Source organism: Ovis aries, chromosome 16, assembly GCF_016772045.2.
Source record: "Ovis aries strain OAR_USU_Benz2616 breed Rambouillet chromosome 16, ARS-UI_Ramb_v3.0, whole genome shotgun sequence".
NCBI lineage: Eukaryota > Metazoa > Chordata > Mammalia > Artiodactyla > Bovidae > Ovis > Ovis aries.
Genome location: NC_056069.1, coordinates 36,899,812 through 36,917,065, shown reverse-complemented (window position 1 = coordinate 36,917,065; position 17,254 = coordinate 36,899,812). Strand labels below are relative to the sequence as shown.

The 17,254-nt window shown below is 40.7% G+C and overlaps 1 protein-coding gene across 2 annotated transcripts in view; it reads left to right on the top strand.

Annotated features, from left to right (window-relative positions):
* WDR70 (WD repeat domain 70) overlaps positions 1-17,254 on the top strand; it is a 275,928-nt gene that overhangs the window by 213,047 nt on the left and 45,627 nt on the right. For both annotated transcript variants that reach the window (XM_004017038.5, XM_027980102.3), the window contains 2 exons: positions 13,290-13,389; positions 16,748-16,832. In XM_004017038.5, coding sequence (XP_004017087.1) covers positions 13,290-13,389; positions 16,748-16,832 — 185 coding nt within the window. The remainder of the gene's footprint in view (positions 1-13,289; positions 13,390-16,747; positions 16,833-17,254) is intronic.

The window sequence follows — 17,254 nt, the reverse complement described above, 5'->3', positions numbered from 1 at the left end:
CTAATATTGTCTTCTGGAATCATTGTCTTAGTGTCAAAGAATATATAGAAGAGAAGGCTGCAACTGGATGAAAACACTCTACAACTATCTAGAGACAATAATTATCTCAAGCAATGCCAGCAAGATTAAGAAACATTACTAGAGAGAACTTTTGTTCTCACAGGCAGATGCAAAAAGACGAAAGGGGAGTGTAATGATTATATAAAGTACAGACATGACACAGTTGAGTTAATTTTAATTGTTGGTTTGTACAGTACTCTTGCCTGGAAAATCCCATGGATGGAGGAGCCTCGTGGGCTACAGTCCATGGGGTCGCTAAGAGTCGGACACAGCTGAAGCGACTTAGCAGCAGTAGCAGCAGCAGGACTAGTTTATGATGATCATTATTTGGTAGAGTGCTAAGGTAGGGGAACAAGAATTAACCTTCTTAAAACTTTATTAATGCTCCTATAGTGTCGCCTGACTCATAATAATGATAGACACATATAATGCTTACTATCTGCTCCACCTTGTTCACATCCTTCATGTGGTGTATCAGTTAGCTTTTGCTGCATAAGAAACTCCCCTAGAACTTAGTAGCTTAAAACAACAAGCATTAATTATTTCTCACAGTTCTCTGGGTCAGGGGCAGATCTTCTGGTCTGAACTGGCTCGGCTTCTCTGTTGCATCTTCACTAAACTAACCGCTCCGTCAAGGCTGGGTATTCTAGACTGGCCTCACCCACGTGTCCAGCTATTGGCTAGCTGTCCGCTGGTGCTGTGGGATGACTGGACACATGTCTGTGGTCATCCAGAAAGCATCTTGTAATTTTTCACAAGGGTTCCAAAAGCAGTTTTACAATTCTCTGCTGTGTCTTGTTTGCTAATGCCCTCTTACTTGGATGCAATCTCAAAAACGACAGAATGATCTCCATTCGTCTCTAAGGCAAACCATTCAATATCACAGTAATCCAAGTCCAGGCCCCAACCAGTAACACTGAAGAAGCTGAAGTTGAACGGTTCTATGAAGACCTACAAGACCTTTTAGAACCAACACCCAAAAAAGATGTCCTTTTCATTATAGGGGACTGGAATGCAAAAGTAGGAAGTCAAGAAACACCTGGAGTAACAGGCAAATTTCGCCTTGGAATGCGGAATGAAGCAGGGCAAAGACTAACAGAGTTTGGCCAAGAAAATACACTGGTCATAGCAAACACCCTCTTGCAGCAACACAAGAGAAGACTCTACACATGGACATCACCAGATGGTCAACACTGAAATCAGATTGATTATATTCTATGCAGCCAAAGATGGAAAAGCTCTATACAGCCAATAAAAACAAGACCAGGAGCTGACTATGGCTCAGATCATGAATGCCTTATTTCCAAATTCAGACTGAAATTGAAGAAAGTAGGGAAAACTGCTAGACCATTCAGGTATGACCTAAATCAAATCCCTTATGATTCTACAGTGGAAGTGAGAAATAGATTTAAGGGCCTAGATTTGATAGATAGAGTACCTGATGAACTGTGGAATGAGGTTCATGATACTGTACAGGAGACAGGGATCAAGACCATCCCCATGGAAAAGAAATGCAAAAAAGCAAAATGGCTGTCTGGGGAGGCCTTACAAATAGCTGTGAAAAGAAGAGAGGCGAAAAGCAAAGGAGAAAAGGAAAGATATAAGCATCTGAATGCAGAGTTCCAAAGAATAGCAAGAAGAGATAAGAAAGCCTTCTTCAGCGATCAAGGCAAAGAAATAGAGGAAAACAACAGAATGGGAAAGACTAGAGATCTCTTCAAGAAAATTAGAGATACCAAGGGAACATTTCATGCAAAGATGGGCTCGATAAAGGACAGAAATGGTATGGACCTAACAGAAGCAGAAGATATTAAGAAGAGGGGGCAACAATACATGGAAGAACTGTACAAAAAAGATCTTCACGACCCAGATAATCATGATGATGTGATCACTAAGCTAGAGCCAGACATCTTGGAAAGTGAAGTCAAGTGGGCCTTAGAAAGCATCAGTACGAACAAAGCTAGTGGAGGTGATGGAATTCCAGTTGAGCTATTTCAAATCCTGAAAGATGATGCTGTGAAAGTGCTGCACTCAATATGCCAGCAAATTTGGAAAACTCAGTAGTGGCCACAGCACTGGAAAAGGTCAGTTTTCATTCCAATCCCAAAGGCAATGCCAAAGAATGCTCAAACTACTGCACAATTGTACTCATCTCACACGCTAGTAAAGTAATGCTCAAAATTCTCCAAGCCAGGCTTCAGCAGTACGTGAACCATGAACTTCCTGACGTTCAAGCTGGTTTTAGAAAAGGCAGAGGAACTAGAGATCAAATTGCCAACATCCGCTGGATCATCGAAAAAGCAAGAGAGTTCCAGAAAACATCTATTTCTGTTTTATTGACTATGCCAAAGCCTTTGACTGTGTGGATCACCATAAACTGTAGAAAATTCTGAAAGAGATGGGAATACCAGACCACCTAACCTGTCTCTTGAGAAATCTGTATGCAGGTCAGGAAGCAACAGTTAGAACGGGACATGGAACAGCAGACTGGTTCCAAATAGGGAAAGGAGTACGTCAAGGCTGTATATTGTCACCCTGCTTATTTAACTTCTATGCAGAGGACATCATGAGAAACCTGGACTGGAAGAAACACAAGCTGGAATCAAGATTGCCAGGAGAAATATCAATAACCTCAGATATGCAGATGACACCACCCTTATGGCAGAAAGTGAAGAGGCACTAAAAAGCCTCTTGCTGAAAGTGAAAGAGGAGAGTGAAAAAGTTGGCTTAAAGCTCAACATTCAGAAAACGAAGATCATGGCATCCGGTCCCATCACTTCATGGGAAATAGATGGGGAAACAGTGGAAACAGTGGCAGACTTTAATTTTTGGGCTCCAAAATCACTGCAAATGGTGACTGCAGCCATGAAATTAAAAGACGCTTACTCCTTGGAAGAAAAGTTATGACCAACCTAGATAGCATAATCAAAAGCAGAGACGTTACTTTGCCGACTAAGGTCTGTCTAGTCAAGGCTATGGTTTTTCCTGTGGTCATGTATGGATGTGACAGTTGGACTGTGAAGAAGGCTGAGTGCCAAAGAATTGATGCTTTTGAACTGTGGTGTTGGAGATGACTCTTGAGAGTCCCTTGGACTGCAAGGAGATCCTACCAGTCCATTCTGAAGGAGATCAACCCTGGGATTTCTTTGGAAGGAATGATGCTGAAGCTGAAGCTCCAGTACTTTGGCCACCTTATGCGAAGAGTTGACACGTTGGAAAAGACTCTGATGCTGGGAGGGATTGGGGGCAGGAGGAGAAGGGGACGACCGAGGATGAGATGGCTGGATGGCATCACTGACTCGATGGATGTGAGTCTGAGTGAACTCCAGGAGATGCTGATGGACAGGGAGGCCTGGCGTGCTGCGATTCATGGGGTCACAAAGAGTCGGACACGACTGAGTGACTGAACTGAACTGAACTGAACTCTGTTAGTTAGGGTTCTCAGAGAAGCAAATGTTAAGGCAGCATTAGATGCATAAAAGATTTGTTGCCAAATCTCCTGTAAGGGAAAAGTGTGTGGAGAGCTGGAGAGTATCAGGTGGTGATGCAGATTTGACTCCTGGGAAGGAAAGAGGGAAGCAAGGAAGGAGGGCTGGCTGAGAAGAATCTCAGACTGCAGTGCAGCTCTTAGAAAACTTTGGCCAGGCCAATGGGAACTCCTTGAGCCCAAGCCAACCCAAGGCTTTGTTATTCTGCTCTAGCTGTGCTGATGCCCCAGTTAGCATGGTGGCTACAGTGGGGACCACTGCTTTATTCAGCCTATAGTCAAGACTCCGTTTTTAGAAGGACGAGAATTGCTGCCCCACTGAGAAGCACTGTCCGTCCTCTTAAGAATCTGGCTGCCTCTATAGTCTATTGGTTTCTGATCTGAAAATAGGGTCAGATGTAGGAACAGAACAAGAGGTCATGATTTTTTTTTGTTGTTTTTTTGAAATTACCATCTTTAGCCTCCTGCTTCTCTATTTCTCTCTCTTTCTGATTGTAGATATTAAGCAGTACCTTTGTTGTCTGCCCGTCTCTTCTACCCCTGGGAATGCCATGTTCATACAGTATATTAATTTGACTATTGCAGAATCTTTTGGGGAGGTTTTATTGTCTAATTTTCTCTAATTGAAATGAAGACTTCATGGGAATAGGGAATTGAAACGTACCTTTATATGACAGTTCCTATACTTTTGCATACATTATTCTGATAATCCTTACTATATATCTCCAAAGTCAGAGAAACAGGAGGAAATTATATTCAATCTAGGCCTGTATTTTGGGGGTTCCCTGGTGGCTCAGAGGGTAAAGAATCTGCATGCAATGCAGGAGACCCGAGTTCGATTCCTGGGTGGGGAAGATCCCCTGGAGAAGGGAATGGCTGCCCATGCTAGTATTCTTGCCTAGAGAATCCCATGGACAGAGGAGCCTGGCGGGCTACAGTCCATGGGGTTGAGAGAGTTGGACACACCTGAACAACTAAGCACACGTGCATGCACGGACCAGTCTATATGTATTCTGTTGTTTACTCTTGGCATTTAAAAGAATCCTGGATGCAGCATGCTTGGGGCTGGTGCATGGGGATGACCCAGAGAGATGTTATGGGGAGGGAGGTGGGAGGGGGTTCATGTTTGGGAACGCATGTAAGAATTAAAGATATTAAAATTTAAAAAATAAAAAAAATAAAAAATTTTAAAAAATAAAATAAAAAATAAAATAAAAGAATCCTGGAACATTTTTAATACTGGTATAGCAAGTAACCCTAACATGTGATTAAAAATATAGAAGTGATTGGAATTGCTTGATTATCAGTTCAGTCACTCAGTTGTGTCTGACTCTTCGCGACCCCATGGACTGCAGCACACCAGGCCTCCCTGTCCATCACTAACTCCTGGAGCTTGCTCAAACTCATGTCCATCATGTCGGTGATGTCATCCAACCATCTCATCCTCTGTCATCCCCTTCACCTCCTGCCCTCAATCTTTCCTAGTCTTTCCTTTTTCTTTTTACCATCTTAATTATTTTTAATGTACAGTTCAGTGGTATTAAATACATTCATAATATTGTCCGACCATCACCACCTTTCATCTCCAGAACTCTTTTTATTTTGTAAAACTGAAACTCTACCCATTAAACAACATTCCCCAACTCCTCTGTTTCCCCAGCCCCCCTGGCAACTCGCATTATGCTTTCTGTGTCTCTATTTGTTTTCTGAGCCTCATATAAGAAGTTTCATGCAGTATTTGTCTTTTTGTGATTGGCTTATTTCATACAGAGCTCTTTTGGAAAAGGTCTGAGATCCCTGTCCCTGGACGTTTGGGACATGGCCACTTTCCCTTCCTGTATTTGCAGGCCCACCAGTTCATGACAAGTTCTCTAGCCAGGTTCCAACGGCAGGCAGGCTTCAGTAAGATTGGGGAAGGGGATACTCTGTGTTACAGTTTTTAACCCAAGCGGCAGTGTCTGGTTCCTCAGATTTCACCTTTTTTGGCTTCTCTCCATTTTCCTTCACTCTCCACATAAACTAGGACTTGGGGGATGGGGTGGGTGGTGTGTGAGCCGTGGCCCCCAAAAAAGATTTTATTCTTGGTCTGATTTGAGGGACAAAAGAAATGTTTCTGAGCATAAAATTGAGCTCTGAGAAAGGCTGCTGAAAGAATGCTTATTGCTTTTAAACTCTGTTTTAAAGGCGATACAACATATTTTCACAGTTTTTGTTTATCAAGCAATTTCAAGGTAAAGAGATACGATTTTGAGATTCAACCAAGGTGGCATGAGTCCTGCTACTGATCTTAAGCCTAGAATGATTACTCATCCTCTCTGAATCTATTCCCTTATCTATGAAATGAAAAATGTACCTACTTGGCAAGGATTTACATGGGGAATAAAAATAGTCTATGTAATGCACCCAGCACAGTGCTTGGAATACAGCAGGTTCACAATACCATGATTATTGGCCAGCACTTACTGATTGTTAGTCTCCTTTCTAAGGACTTGACCTGAACTTTCTCATTTTATCTTTACAATAACCCTATGAGGTCGGTAGTGTTATTGATCCTCCTTTTTCCTGACTGTTAGATAGCTAATAAGTGGTAGAGCTAGAATTCATACTTGAGCAGTCTGACACCAGACTGTGGGACTAACCATTTTGCTTCCCTGCCTCTATTGCAGATGTTTTTTATCCTTGATCAAGGAATTAATATACTAGGCTTTGGTGCTCAGAGATTAAGAAGTAGGAGCACATGTTAAATTGACTGACCATCATATGCAGGCACTAGGCTAGGCATTTCTAAAAGACTTTCCCATTTTAGTTACTATTTAATCACTATTTTTATAACATCTAAGAATTCATGAAATTTTCTGGAACCCTACAGATAGAAGCTGCTTTATTTTGTATTAAAATAGTGCAGCTCTAGTTTACCAGGATTTTTTAATTACAGATCTCCTTTTGGAAGGTAGGTTATCACATTGTTATTTATGGAAGAAACACTAATGAGATGCTAGGTTGACAGATGATACAAGATATGTGGTACCTTTGCTTCAGTTCAGTTCACTTCAGTCACTCAGTTGTGTCTGACTCTTTGCGATCCCATGGACTGCAGCCCGCCAGGCTTCCCTGTCCATCAGCAGTTCCCAGTTCAGTTCAGTTCAGTCACTCAGTCAGGTCTGACTCTTTGCGACCCCATGAACCGCAGCATGCCAGGCCTCCCTGTCCATCACCAACTCCTGGAGTCTACCCGAACCCATGTCCAAAGAGTCAGTGATGCATCCAACCATCTCATCCTCTGTCATCTCCTGCTCTTCCTGCCCTCAGTCTTTCCCAGCATCAGGGTCTTTTCCAATCAGTCAGCTCTTTGCATCAGGTGGCCAAAGTATTGGAGTTTTAGCCTCAACATCAGTCCTTTCAATGAACACCCAGGACTGATCTCCATTAGAATGGACTGGTTGGGTCTCCTTGCAGTCCAAGGGACTCTCAAGAATCTTCTCCAACACTACAGTTCAAAAGCATCAATTCTTCGGTGCTCAGCTTTCTTTATAGTCCAACTCTCACATCCATACATGACTACTGGAAAACCATAGCCTTGAGTAGATGGACCTTTGCTGGCAGTGTCTCTGCTTTTTAATATGCTGTCTAGGTTGGTCATAACTTTCCTTCCAAGGAGTAAGTGTCTTTTAATTTCATGGCTGCAGTCACCATCTACAGTGATTTTGGAGCCCAGAAAAATAAAGTCAGCCACTGTTTCCACTGTTTCCCCGTCTATCTGCCATGAAGTGATGGGACTGGATGCCATGATCTTAGTTTTCTGAATGTTGAGCTTTAAGCCAGCTTTTTCACTCTCCTCTTTCACTTTCATCAAGAGGCTCTTTAGTTCTTCACTTCTGCCATAAGGGTTGTGTCATCTGCATATCTGAGGTTATTGATATTTCTCCTGGCAATCTTTAGATTCCAGCTATGCTTCATCCAGCCCAATATTTCTCATGATGTACTCTGCATATAAGTTAAATAAGCAGGGCGACAATATACAGCCTTGACATACCCCTTTTCCTATTTGGAACCAGTCTGTTGTTCCATGTCCAGTTCTAACTGTTGCTTCCTGACCTGCATACAGGTTTCTCAAGAGGCAGGTCAGGTGGTCTGGTATGCCCATCTCTTTCAGAATTTTCTACAGTTTGTTGTGATCCGCACAGTCAAAAGCTTTGGCATAGTCAATAAAGCAGAAATAGATGTTTTTTCTGGAACTCTCTTGCTTTTTTGATAATCCAGCGGATGTTGGCAATTTGATCTCTCATTCCTCTGCCTTTTCTAAAACCAGCTTGAACATCTGGAATTTCACAGTTCACATATTGCTCCCAGATCCTACTCAAACTCATGTCCATCGCATTCGTGATGCCATCCAACCATCTCATCCTCTGTTGCCCCCATCTCCTCCCATCTTCAGTCTTTCCCAGCATCAGGGTCTTTTCAAATGACTCAGTTCTTCACATCAGGTGGCCAAAGTTTTGGAGCTTCAGCTTCAGCATTAATCCTTCCAGTGAGTATTCAGGACTGATATCCTTTAGGATTGACTGGTTTGATCTCCTTGCAGTCCAGGGCACTCTCAAGAACCTCCTCCAACACCACAGTTCAAAAGCATCAATTCTTTGGCACTCAACTTTCTTTATGGTCCAACTCTCACATCCATACATGACTACTGGGAAAACCAGAGCTTTGACTAGATGGACCTTTGTTGGCAAAGTAAAGTCTCTGCTTTTTATATGCTGTAAAGGTTGGTCATAGCTTTTCTTCCAAGGAGCAAGCGTTTTCTTAATTTTATGGCTGCAGTCACTATCTACAGTGATTTTGGAGCCCAAGAAAATAAATCCTCTCACTGTTTCCCTATTTATTTGCCATGAAATGATGGGACCAGATTCCATGATCTTAGTTTTTTGAATGTTGAGTTTTAAGCCAGCTTTTTCATTCTCCTCTTTCATTTCATCAAGAGGCTCTTTAGCTCCTCTTTGCTTTCTACCATAAGGGTGGTGTCATCTGCATACCTGAGGCTATTGATATTTCTCCTGGCAGTCTTGATTCTAGCTTGTGCTTCATCCAGCCCAGCATTTTGCATGATGTACTCTCAATTCAGTTCAGCTCAGTGGCTCAGTCGTGTCTGACTCTTTGCGACCCCATGAATTGCAGCACACCAGGCCTCCCTGTCCATCACCAACTCCCAGAGTTCACTCAAACTCACGTCCATCGAGTTGGTGATGCCATCCAGCCATCTCATCCTCTGTCGTCCCCTTCACCTCCTGCCCCCAATCCTTCCCAGCATCAGAGTATTTTCCAATGAGTCAACTCTTCGCATGAGGTGGCCAAAGTATTGGAGTTTCAGCTTTAGCATCATTCCTTCCAAAGAACACCCAGGACTGATCTCCTTCAGAATGGACTGGTTGGATCTCCTTGCAGTCCAAGGGACTCTCAAGAGTCTTCTCCAACACTACAGTTCAAAAGCATAGTTCTTTAGCGCTCAGCTTTCTTCACAGTCCAACTTTCACATCCATACATGACCACTGGAAAAACCATAGCCTTGATGAGACAGACCTTTGTTGGCAAAGTAATGTCTCTGCTTTTGAATATGCTATCTAGGTTGGTCATAACTTTCCTTCCAAGGAGTAAGAGTCTTTTAATTTCATGGCTACAATCACCATCTGCAGTGATTTTGGAGCCCAGAAAAATAAAAGTCAGCCAGTTTCCACTGTTTCCCCATCTATTTGCCATGAAGTGATGAGACCAGATGCTGTGATCTTAGTTTTCTGAATGTTGAGCTTAAGCCAACTTTTTCACTCTCCTCTTTCACTTTCATCAAGAAGTTAAATAAGCAAGGTAACAATATACAGCCTTGACATACTCCTTTCCCAATTTGGAACCAGTCCATTGTTGCATGTCCAATTCTAACTGTTGTTTCTTGACCTGCATACAGATTTCTTAGGAGGCAGGTAAGGTGGTCTGGTATTTTCATCTCTTGAAGAATTTTCCAGTTTGTTGTGATCCACATAGTCAAAGGCTTTAGTGTCGTCAATGAAGCAGAAGTATATGTTCTTCTGGAATTCTCTTGCTCTTTCTGTGTTCCAGTGGATGTTGACAATTTAATCTCTGGTTCCTCTGCCTTTTCTAAATCTAGCTTGAACATCTGGAAGTTCTCGGTTCATGTACTGTTGAATGCTAGCTTGGAGGATTTTGAGCATTACTTTGCTAACGTGTGAGATGAGTGTAATTGTGCAGTAGTTTGAGCATTCTTTGACATTGCCTTTCTTTGGGATTGGAATGAAAACTGACCTTTCCCAGTCTTGTGGCCACTACTGAATTTTCCAAATTTGCTGGCATATTGAGTGCAGCACTTTAACAGCATCCTCTTTTAGGATTTGAAATAGCTCAACTGGAATTCTATTACCTCCACTAGCTTTGTTCGTGGTGATGCTTCCTAAGGCCCACTTGACTTCACACTCCAGCTATTTTAAGCTTGATTATAACTAAGCTTAAAAATAGATTCTCAATGAATCTGTTGAATCCCCTATCTATTTAGGGGGACCTAGGGGTAGATTTGATTGGAGAAGGAAATGGCAACCCAGTCTAGTGTTCTTGCCTGGAGAATCCCAGGGATGGGGAAGCCTGGTGGGCTGCCGTCTATGGGGTCTCACAGAGTCTGACACGACTGAAGTGACTTAGCAGCTTAGCAGCAGGGGTAGATTTGAGAGGACAGTTAGATGTTTGTATGCCTAGTTTGTTAAGTAGCCTAGCATTTGTCTAATCTTGCTCTCAGAGTTTGATTTTTGGTAGTAGCAACTTTCTGAGAGGAGGTGCCCACTACAGACTGAATAAATGTGTGCTGTGGACACAAGGCAGGGAGATAGTAGGTTAAATGCAACTCAGTCTCTTTGGGAGTTGGAGGAAAAGGGTAAGAGTGAAAGGAAGATGTGTAGGGCATGTTATTTGCAAGATTAATAAAGTATTTAATATGGAACAGAAAAATTAAGCCTGTTGACCACGGTCGAACTAAAATGTAGTAAGCTGAAATTTTAGGTCAGGTTGACTTGGCTCTAGGACCAGTTTTCTTTCTACTGAATTTTCCCCAGTTTTCAGCCTAGCAATTTATTTAAATTCTCTCATTTAAGATAGTTTATTCCACTGTTTTTATTAATTGCAAAGCATGTTTTGATGCTTTTCAGGGCTGTCTTTCCTCTTGCATTGATAGATACATATTAGAGTGATAGAAAGTTATTGGAATCTGCTGGATGTAAACTCATGGTTTACATGGTTTACTCTATGGTTACCACCATAGAGTGTTTGGATTATTTAGAAATTACAGAAAATGGTATATTTTTAAGACTTTGAGGAAGACGTCATATTTTTCTTTGAGAATTTGACAGTCTCTGTTAGAGAGGAGAAACTAGGATTAGCATAGCCAAAGAAGGCAGGATGAGGACTCACAAGGAGATGTTAGAAGGAGAGGAGCCTTGGATCCAGTTTAAGAAAGGTGTTACCGTTAGAGCCCCCCAGACAAATGCACTAATGTTGCTTGTGTCGCAGTGAGTTCCTCACTGCTGGAGGCTCTGTGCCCAGCTGCTCAGAAAGGGTGTCTTTACCAGTTGGAAGTTTGTAGGGAGGGCCTTTAAAACGAGGTTTTTGTGCTTGCATTTCCCATCTCTGTGAGTGCTTGAAACTTGATGTTCTCCAAGTCTAACATAAGGCACTTCTAAGAATGGGAAGCATATATAAAGGAGCTAACAATCTCAACTTCCTTAAAGAATGATGTACTTTGCCTGTGATGATTATAAAAGGTGTTAAAGGAGAAGTTGTAGCTTTAGATTTCCCATATTATGCCAGAAGTGTTTTTCAATCACGTTGACTTTGTTTTCAAAATGTGGGTGTATTTTTCATTGCAGATTGTCCATCTATTGATGTTTTATGCAAATTTAAGATCTCTGGTTATCCAGTTTATTTCATGGAATAAAACTTTTGTTATTGGTTAAAGTGAAGTAAATGGGTATTTTAAAAGCCTTTTGAATTTTTTTCCAGAATAAAAAAAAACTATATTCAGGTAAATTAAGATTTTACATATAGCTATTATATATCATTTCTGTATGATGAGATAAAATATTCCTGCTACAACTGTTCTTGTCTGAATTCAGAAGAGATGTTAACACTTTGCTTGTCTTTGCAAACAGGTTCATCCTAAATTCCTCTCTAAACAGGGTGGCAGAGGTTGGGATGTTTAGATAACATCACTGAATCAATGGACATGAACTTGAGCAAACTCTGGGAGATAGTGGAGGACAGAGAAGCCTGGCATGCTATAGTCCATGGGGTCTCTGAGTTGGACATACTTAGTGACTGAAAAAAGTGAAGTTAATAATTGAAGAGCAGATTTGATATAAAAATCTCAATCAAAATGAAACTGCCTGCTTGCTCTTGGGTTCATGCTGAAGTTTATATGATATGGCTACTATGGGTTCTGTACCTTTTAATGTTCTGTATCCCACCTGATTGGTATATTATATGTGCATATTCAGTCGCTTCAGTTATGTCCAACTCTTTGCAACCCTATCGACTGTAACTTGCCAGGCTCTTGTGTCCATAGGATTTCCCAGGCAAGAATACTGGAGCAGGTTGTCATTTCCTACTCCAGGAGATCTTCCTGACCCAGTGATTGAACCCATCACTTGCATGCAAGATCAAACCCATTACTTGCATGCAAGATTGAACCCGTCTCTTGCATCTCCTGCATTGGCAGGCAGATTCCTTAGCACTGTGCCAACTGGTAAGCTGTTAACAGTAGCCAAGTCTCTGGTCACCTACCTGTCTTACTAGTCTTTTATAGTCCAGGAAAAATATTTCTGTTTCCTCTTCCTATATCTAGAGTTACATTATTACAATCATTGATCTCATATAGAACTACACATCTGACTAAATGCTTCAAGTTGCATAATCATTGTTATTTTTGCCAGAGGCCCAGTCACACATTTGGTGATACAAGAAATGACAGTTTTGCAAAAGAGGTGATATATAAACAATACAGTTAGCAGTATTAGTAAGGTCATAAGTAAGAATTTAAGTCAAGAACTTCCATTAGGTACAGGTACTTAAGGTACTTAATTCTCTGTGCTTAGTTTTCTAATCTGTAAAATGCAGATAATCTTGCAGAGTAATTGAGAACACCATAGGTAAAAGATAGTGAAGGATATAGTGCCTAGGATATAGTAAGTACTGAATAAGGTTAGCTGTCATCATTATCAACAGCTTTATCCTACGCGTGCGCTAAAGATGGTTCAAGACTTACAGCCATGTGCACAGTGTCTGACATATTCTAGGAAGGCGATGATATTTTTGCATTAATAATATATTCATTAGTAATTTTTATTTATATTTATTCATTCAGATAACTATAGGAAATGGTCCCTAAAACTTTAAGTATAAGAAGAACTAAGTGTGGGGCTAATCTTGTGTTGCTCAGAGCTTGCTGAGGCAATCTGAAAAATACCTCCTGCTACTAGAACTTTAACCTTGTCCCTTCCTTTCTCTTATTAAAGCAAATGGATGTTTTAAAAGCCCTTTGAATTTTTCCAGAATTTAAGAAAAAAAACTATATTCAGGTGAAATTATAGCTGTTATGTATCATTTTCTGGATGATAAAATAAAATATTCTTGCCACAAAACTGTTCTGATTGGGATTCAGATGAGAAGTTAGCACTTTACTTGTCTTTTCAAACAGGTTCATCCGAAATTCCACTATAAACAAGCTCATGACCCAGGCACAGATACTTCTTGCGTGACTTTTTCCTATGATGGTACTGTCCTTGCTTCTCGTGGAGGTAGGTTAAAAGCTTTCTTCTTGATGTGTTTCTATATGTAAAATGATCATATTTAGCGCTAACAAATATCACACTAATAGCACTTAGTAAAGCTAGCTGTGCTTTTGTTAATGGCCTTTGCCAGTCTAGTTTTTTTTATTACAATGCATTTTCAGTATGGCAATATTATTTTATTGGAAATTACCAAGTAAAATTTAGAAAATATGTACTTTTTTGCCCCAGTTTCGATTTTACCTCCAAATTTCATCAGTGTTTGGAACCTCTGAGGATGACCTCTGCTTCTACATTATGGAATTTTGTAGATGATATTCTATCTTTCTATATTATTTTATAGTTCTGGGTCTGGTATTTCAAACTCTTCTATTTGCCGACCATTGATTTTTTTTTTTTTTCAGTTTAAACACTAACTCAATTTAGTTAATAAAAAGTTGTATATCTGGATGTTATTTTTAAAATAGTTATGTAATCCTCTGTGATCGTATTGTATTGACAAGTTGACTTATCCACACTCACATGGTTGAGTGTAGGTTGTTTCTAACTTTTTGCTAAATCTTTCTCAAATGAATAAGTGGTATACAAGGAAATAAGAGAAGAGTAAGGGTAGCTTATGAACAAAGCGTTAGGGGGAAGTGTGGGGTGTGCCTGAGAATCTTCTAGTAGGCCTATTTTGGGGGAGAGGAAAGAATCAGGCTTCAGGAGGTTGGAGCCATGTTATAGATGGCCTTAAATATCACATAAAGGATTCAGTCTTTATTCCATAGACCAAATGAATCTAGCAATGTTATATTTATTCTCTCACATAGTTTATTCACATCATTCATTTTCACTTAACTACTGTATGTTGAGTAACCACTCTGAGCTAAGCATTATGCTAGGTGCTTGGTATGAACTGTGGACATCACAACGGAGTTCCTTTCCTGAATGAAGAAAAAACCCTGGTGCTGGGAAAGATTGAAGGTGGGAGGAGAAGGGGACGACAGAGGATGAGATGGTTGGATGGCATCACCGACTCAATGGACATGAGTTTGAGTAAACTCTGGGAGTTGGTGATGGACAGGGAGGCCTGGCGTGCTGCTGTCCATGGGGTCGCAAAGGTTTGGACATGACTGAGCAACTGAACTGAACTGATAGGGTTTAGTGAAAGTGAGGAAGACAGACGTAGCATGGCTTTACCCTTAGTTTAACTGGTCTGTGTTCCTTTACCCTTGGGGAATCCATTCCAATCCTTTCTTCCCAGGAAGCCTTATATATTTTACCCTCACGTAATTTTAAAAATCAGAGCACATGCACATGTATTTTCCATTTATGGTATACATGGCAAAATGGATATGCATAAAAATATATATTTTGGCTCGGCAATTCTAACCTATTTTTTGTTTTGTTTTAAAAAACTTTTTATTTCGTGTTGAAATATAACCGATTAGCAGTGTTGTAATAGTTTCAGGTGGATAACAAAGGGACTCAACCATACATGTACATGTATCCATTCTCCCCAAACTCCCTCCCATCCAGGCTGCCACGTAACATTCAGCAGAGTTCCCTGTGCTATACAGTAGGATCTTGTTGTCTAACCTGCTATCTGAGTCCTCAGATGACTCTTAATACTATATACTGTATTCCTTGTGGGTTTCCCAGGTGGCATTAGTGGTAAAGAACCCACCTGCCAGTGTAGGAGTCATAAGTGACGTGGGTTCAATCCCTGGGCCAGGAAGATCCCCTGGAGGAGGGCGTGGCAACCCATTCTAGTATTCTTGCCTAGAGAATCCCATGGATAGGAAGCCTGGGGGACTATGGTCCATAGGGTCACAAAGAGTCGGACACGACTGAAGTAGCTTAGCACATATGCACACACTATACTCTTTACTTACAAGCAGTGATTTTTAGCCCAAGAGTATATCTGAATCTCCAGGAGGGCTTTTAAAATGGTAAGTGCACTACTTGAAAATTCTCACAGTCACTCATTCTTACATCTCTAGAGTGGTACATCCAAATCTCCTGAGTAGAGTGGGGAGAAACAAGGGGAATAAGAGAGGCGCATACTTTAAAAATTCTTCCTGTAGCGTTTGAAATAGGTCAGCCCTACCCAGTTGGCTATTACTGCCTTAGAAGTATGAGGTTAATTCCATTTCAAAGACATTTTAGTGATAATTTTTCCTTTCCCCTTCCATCCTATACTAGCTATTGGGTAACATGTCATCAGCAGAACATGTCTGCTGTAGTCCATCATTTTCTTTCCTGGATGTATAGAATATGCCAGATGGACATTTCTCTGTTCAGCAAAGTCCCCAGGGTGTTGTGAGGTGCCCCTGCTAGCTCCAGAACCTGCCAGGCTAGCTAAACTGTTTAATACAGATTAATGTTTTCTTTTTGTCTGAGGATTGTGAGGATGGGTAACCTTTTTTTAAAAAGGCTGAAAGCAAAAACATAGATGTTACCAAGTTCTTCCAGTATAAGCAGGTCTCTAATCCAGCCAGTTGTGGATTAATGCACCTGCCAAAAGTTGGATTTTGGAGGCAGGGTCGCAGGAGAGAGAATGGGGATTTTTATTGAGCTCTCCACTCACCTCACTTGCATCTGATACTAATTCCTTATTGGACCGCAGGGATTGAGGCAGGTCTCAGCTTTGGACACTGGGGAGCAAGAACAGCAAAGGTATTACTTATAAGAGTTCTGGCTTTCATTATGGACAGGAATTAGTTAGTAGCCTTATAGAAATATTTCAAAAGTAATTCTTTAAAGAACATTCATTATACTTTAAATGGCTTGGAAAAGCTGTACTCCCCAGCAAGGTGAAGAATGAGAGGCACAAATTGAGTTACCCTGCAGGGAATGGAATCACGTGGCTCACCCTCATTGATGTTAATGGATATTTTCACCCACTCACAAGTGGGAAAAAGAATCTGTTGTGAATTGCACTATTTTCAGTCCTGATGGTTGTTAAATTAATATCTTCTTAAGAAGTCAAGTTATGCACAAATACACCACAGGGAAACTACCATCTGCTCTGCAGACAGTCACTCTTTAGAGATTCTCCAGGGTTCCTCCTAGCCTACAGATGCTACATCAATCTGGAAAGTAACTTCTAGGAGGGTAGTTCATTATCCTGCACCTTTGTACTGTTCTCAGGCTCCCCAGTTAAACAGTAAAACATGTTATGTGCATCCGCTTCCTTCTTCCTTCCCTCCCGCCTCTTCCCTTTCTCTCTCCCTCCCTCCCTTCCTCCCCCACCTCCTCTCACCCATCCTATTCTTAAAGTTATATACTAAGTTTAGCAAATTCTAAACATGGAATTGGTTCTTTTTTTTTTTTTTTTGCAAAATTTATTTTCTGTCTTTTTTTTTTCTCATTCCTCTATCAGGTGATGATACATTAAAATTATGGGACATCCGACAGTTTAATAAGCCACTCTTTTCTGCCTCAGGTCTTCCCACAATGTTCCCAATGTAAGTAGCATATTTTTAATATTTGATAAGCACAGGAGAATTGTAAAGTAACTTCATGTTAATTTATAGTATATGTCTTAGATCATCTAGAAAAGGGACTAGAGAGTGATTGAAATAGGTTTTTGAAAGATGCATTTTATTTTTCCTTTCATTTTGTATGTTCTTCAGAATATAAGATTTTATTTTTGAAGTTGAAATGATGTATGTTCATGTGTTTGTGTGTGTGAATATATACATTGTGTACACACTTAGGGTCTTGAGATAGTAAAAACATTTTCAAGGATTGTTCTTTTGATAGTGTTTAAATGACAGAGTAGGCCTGTCTTTATTTTAAAATTTGAATCCTCATACCATTAAACATTCAAAAAACTAAAATCATGGCATCTGGTCCCATCACTTCATGGCAAATAGATGGGGGAAAA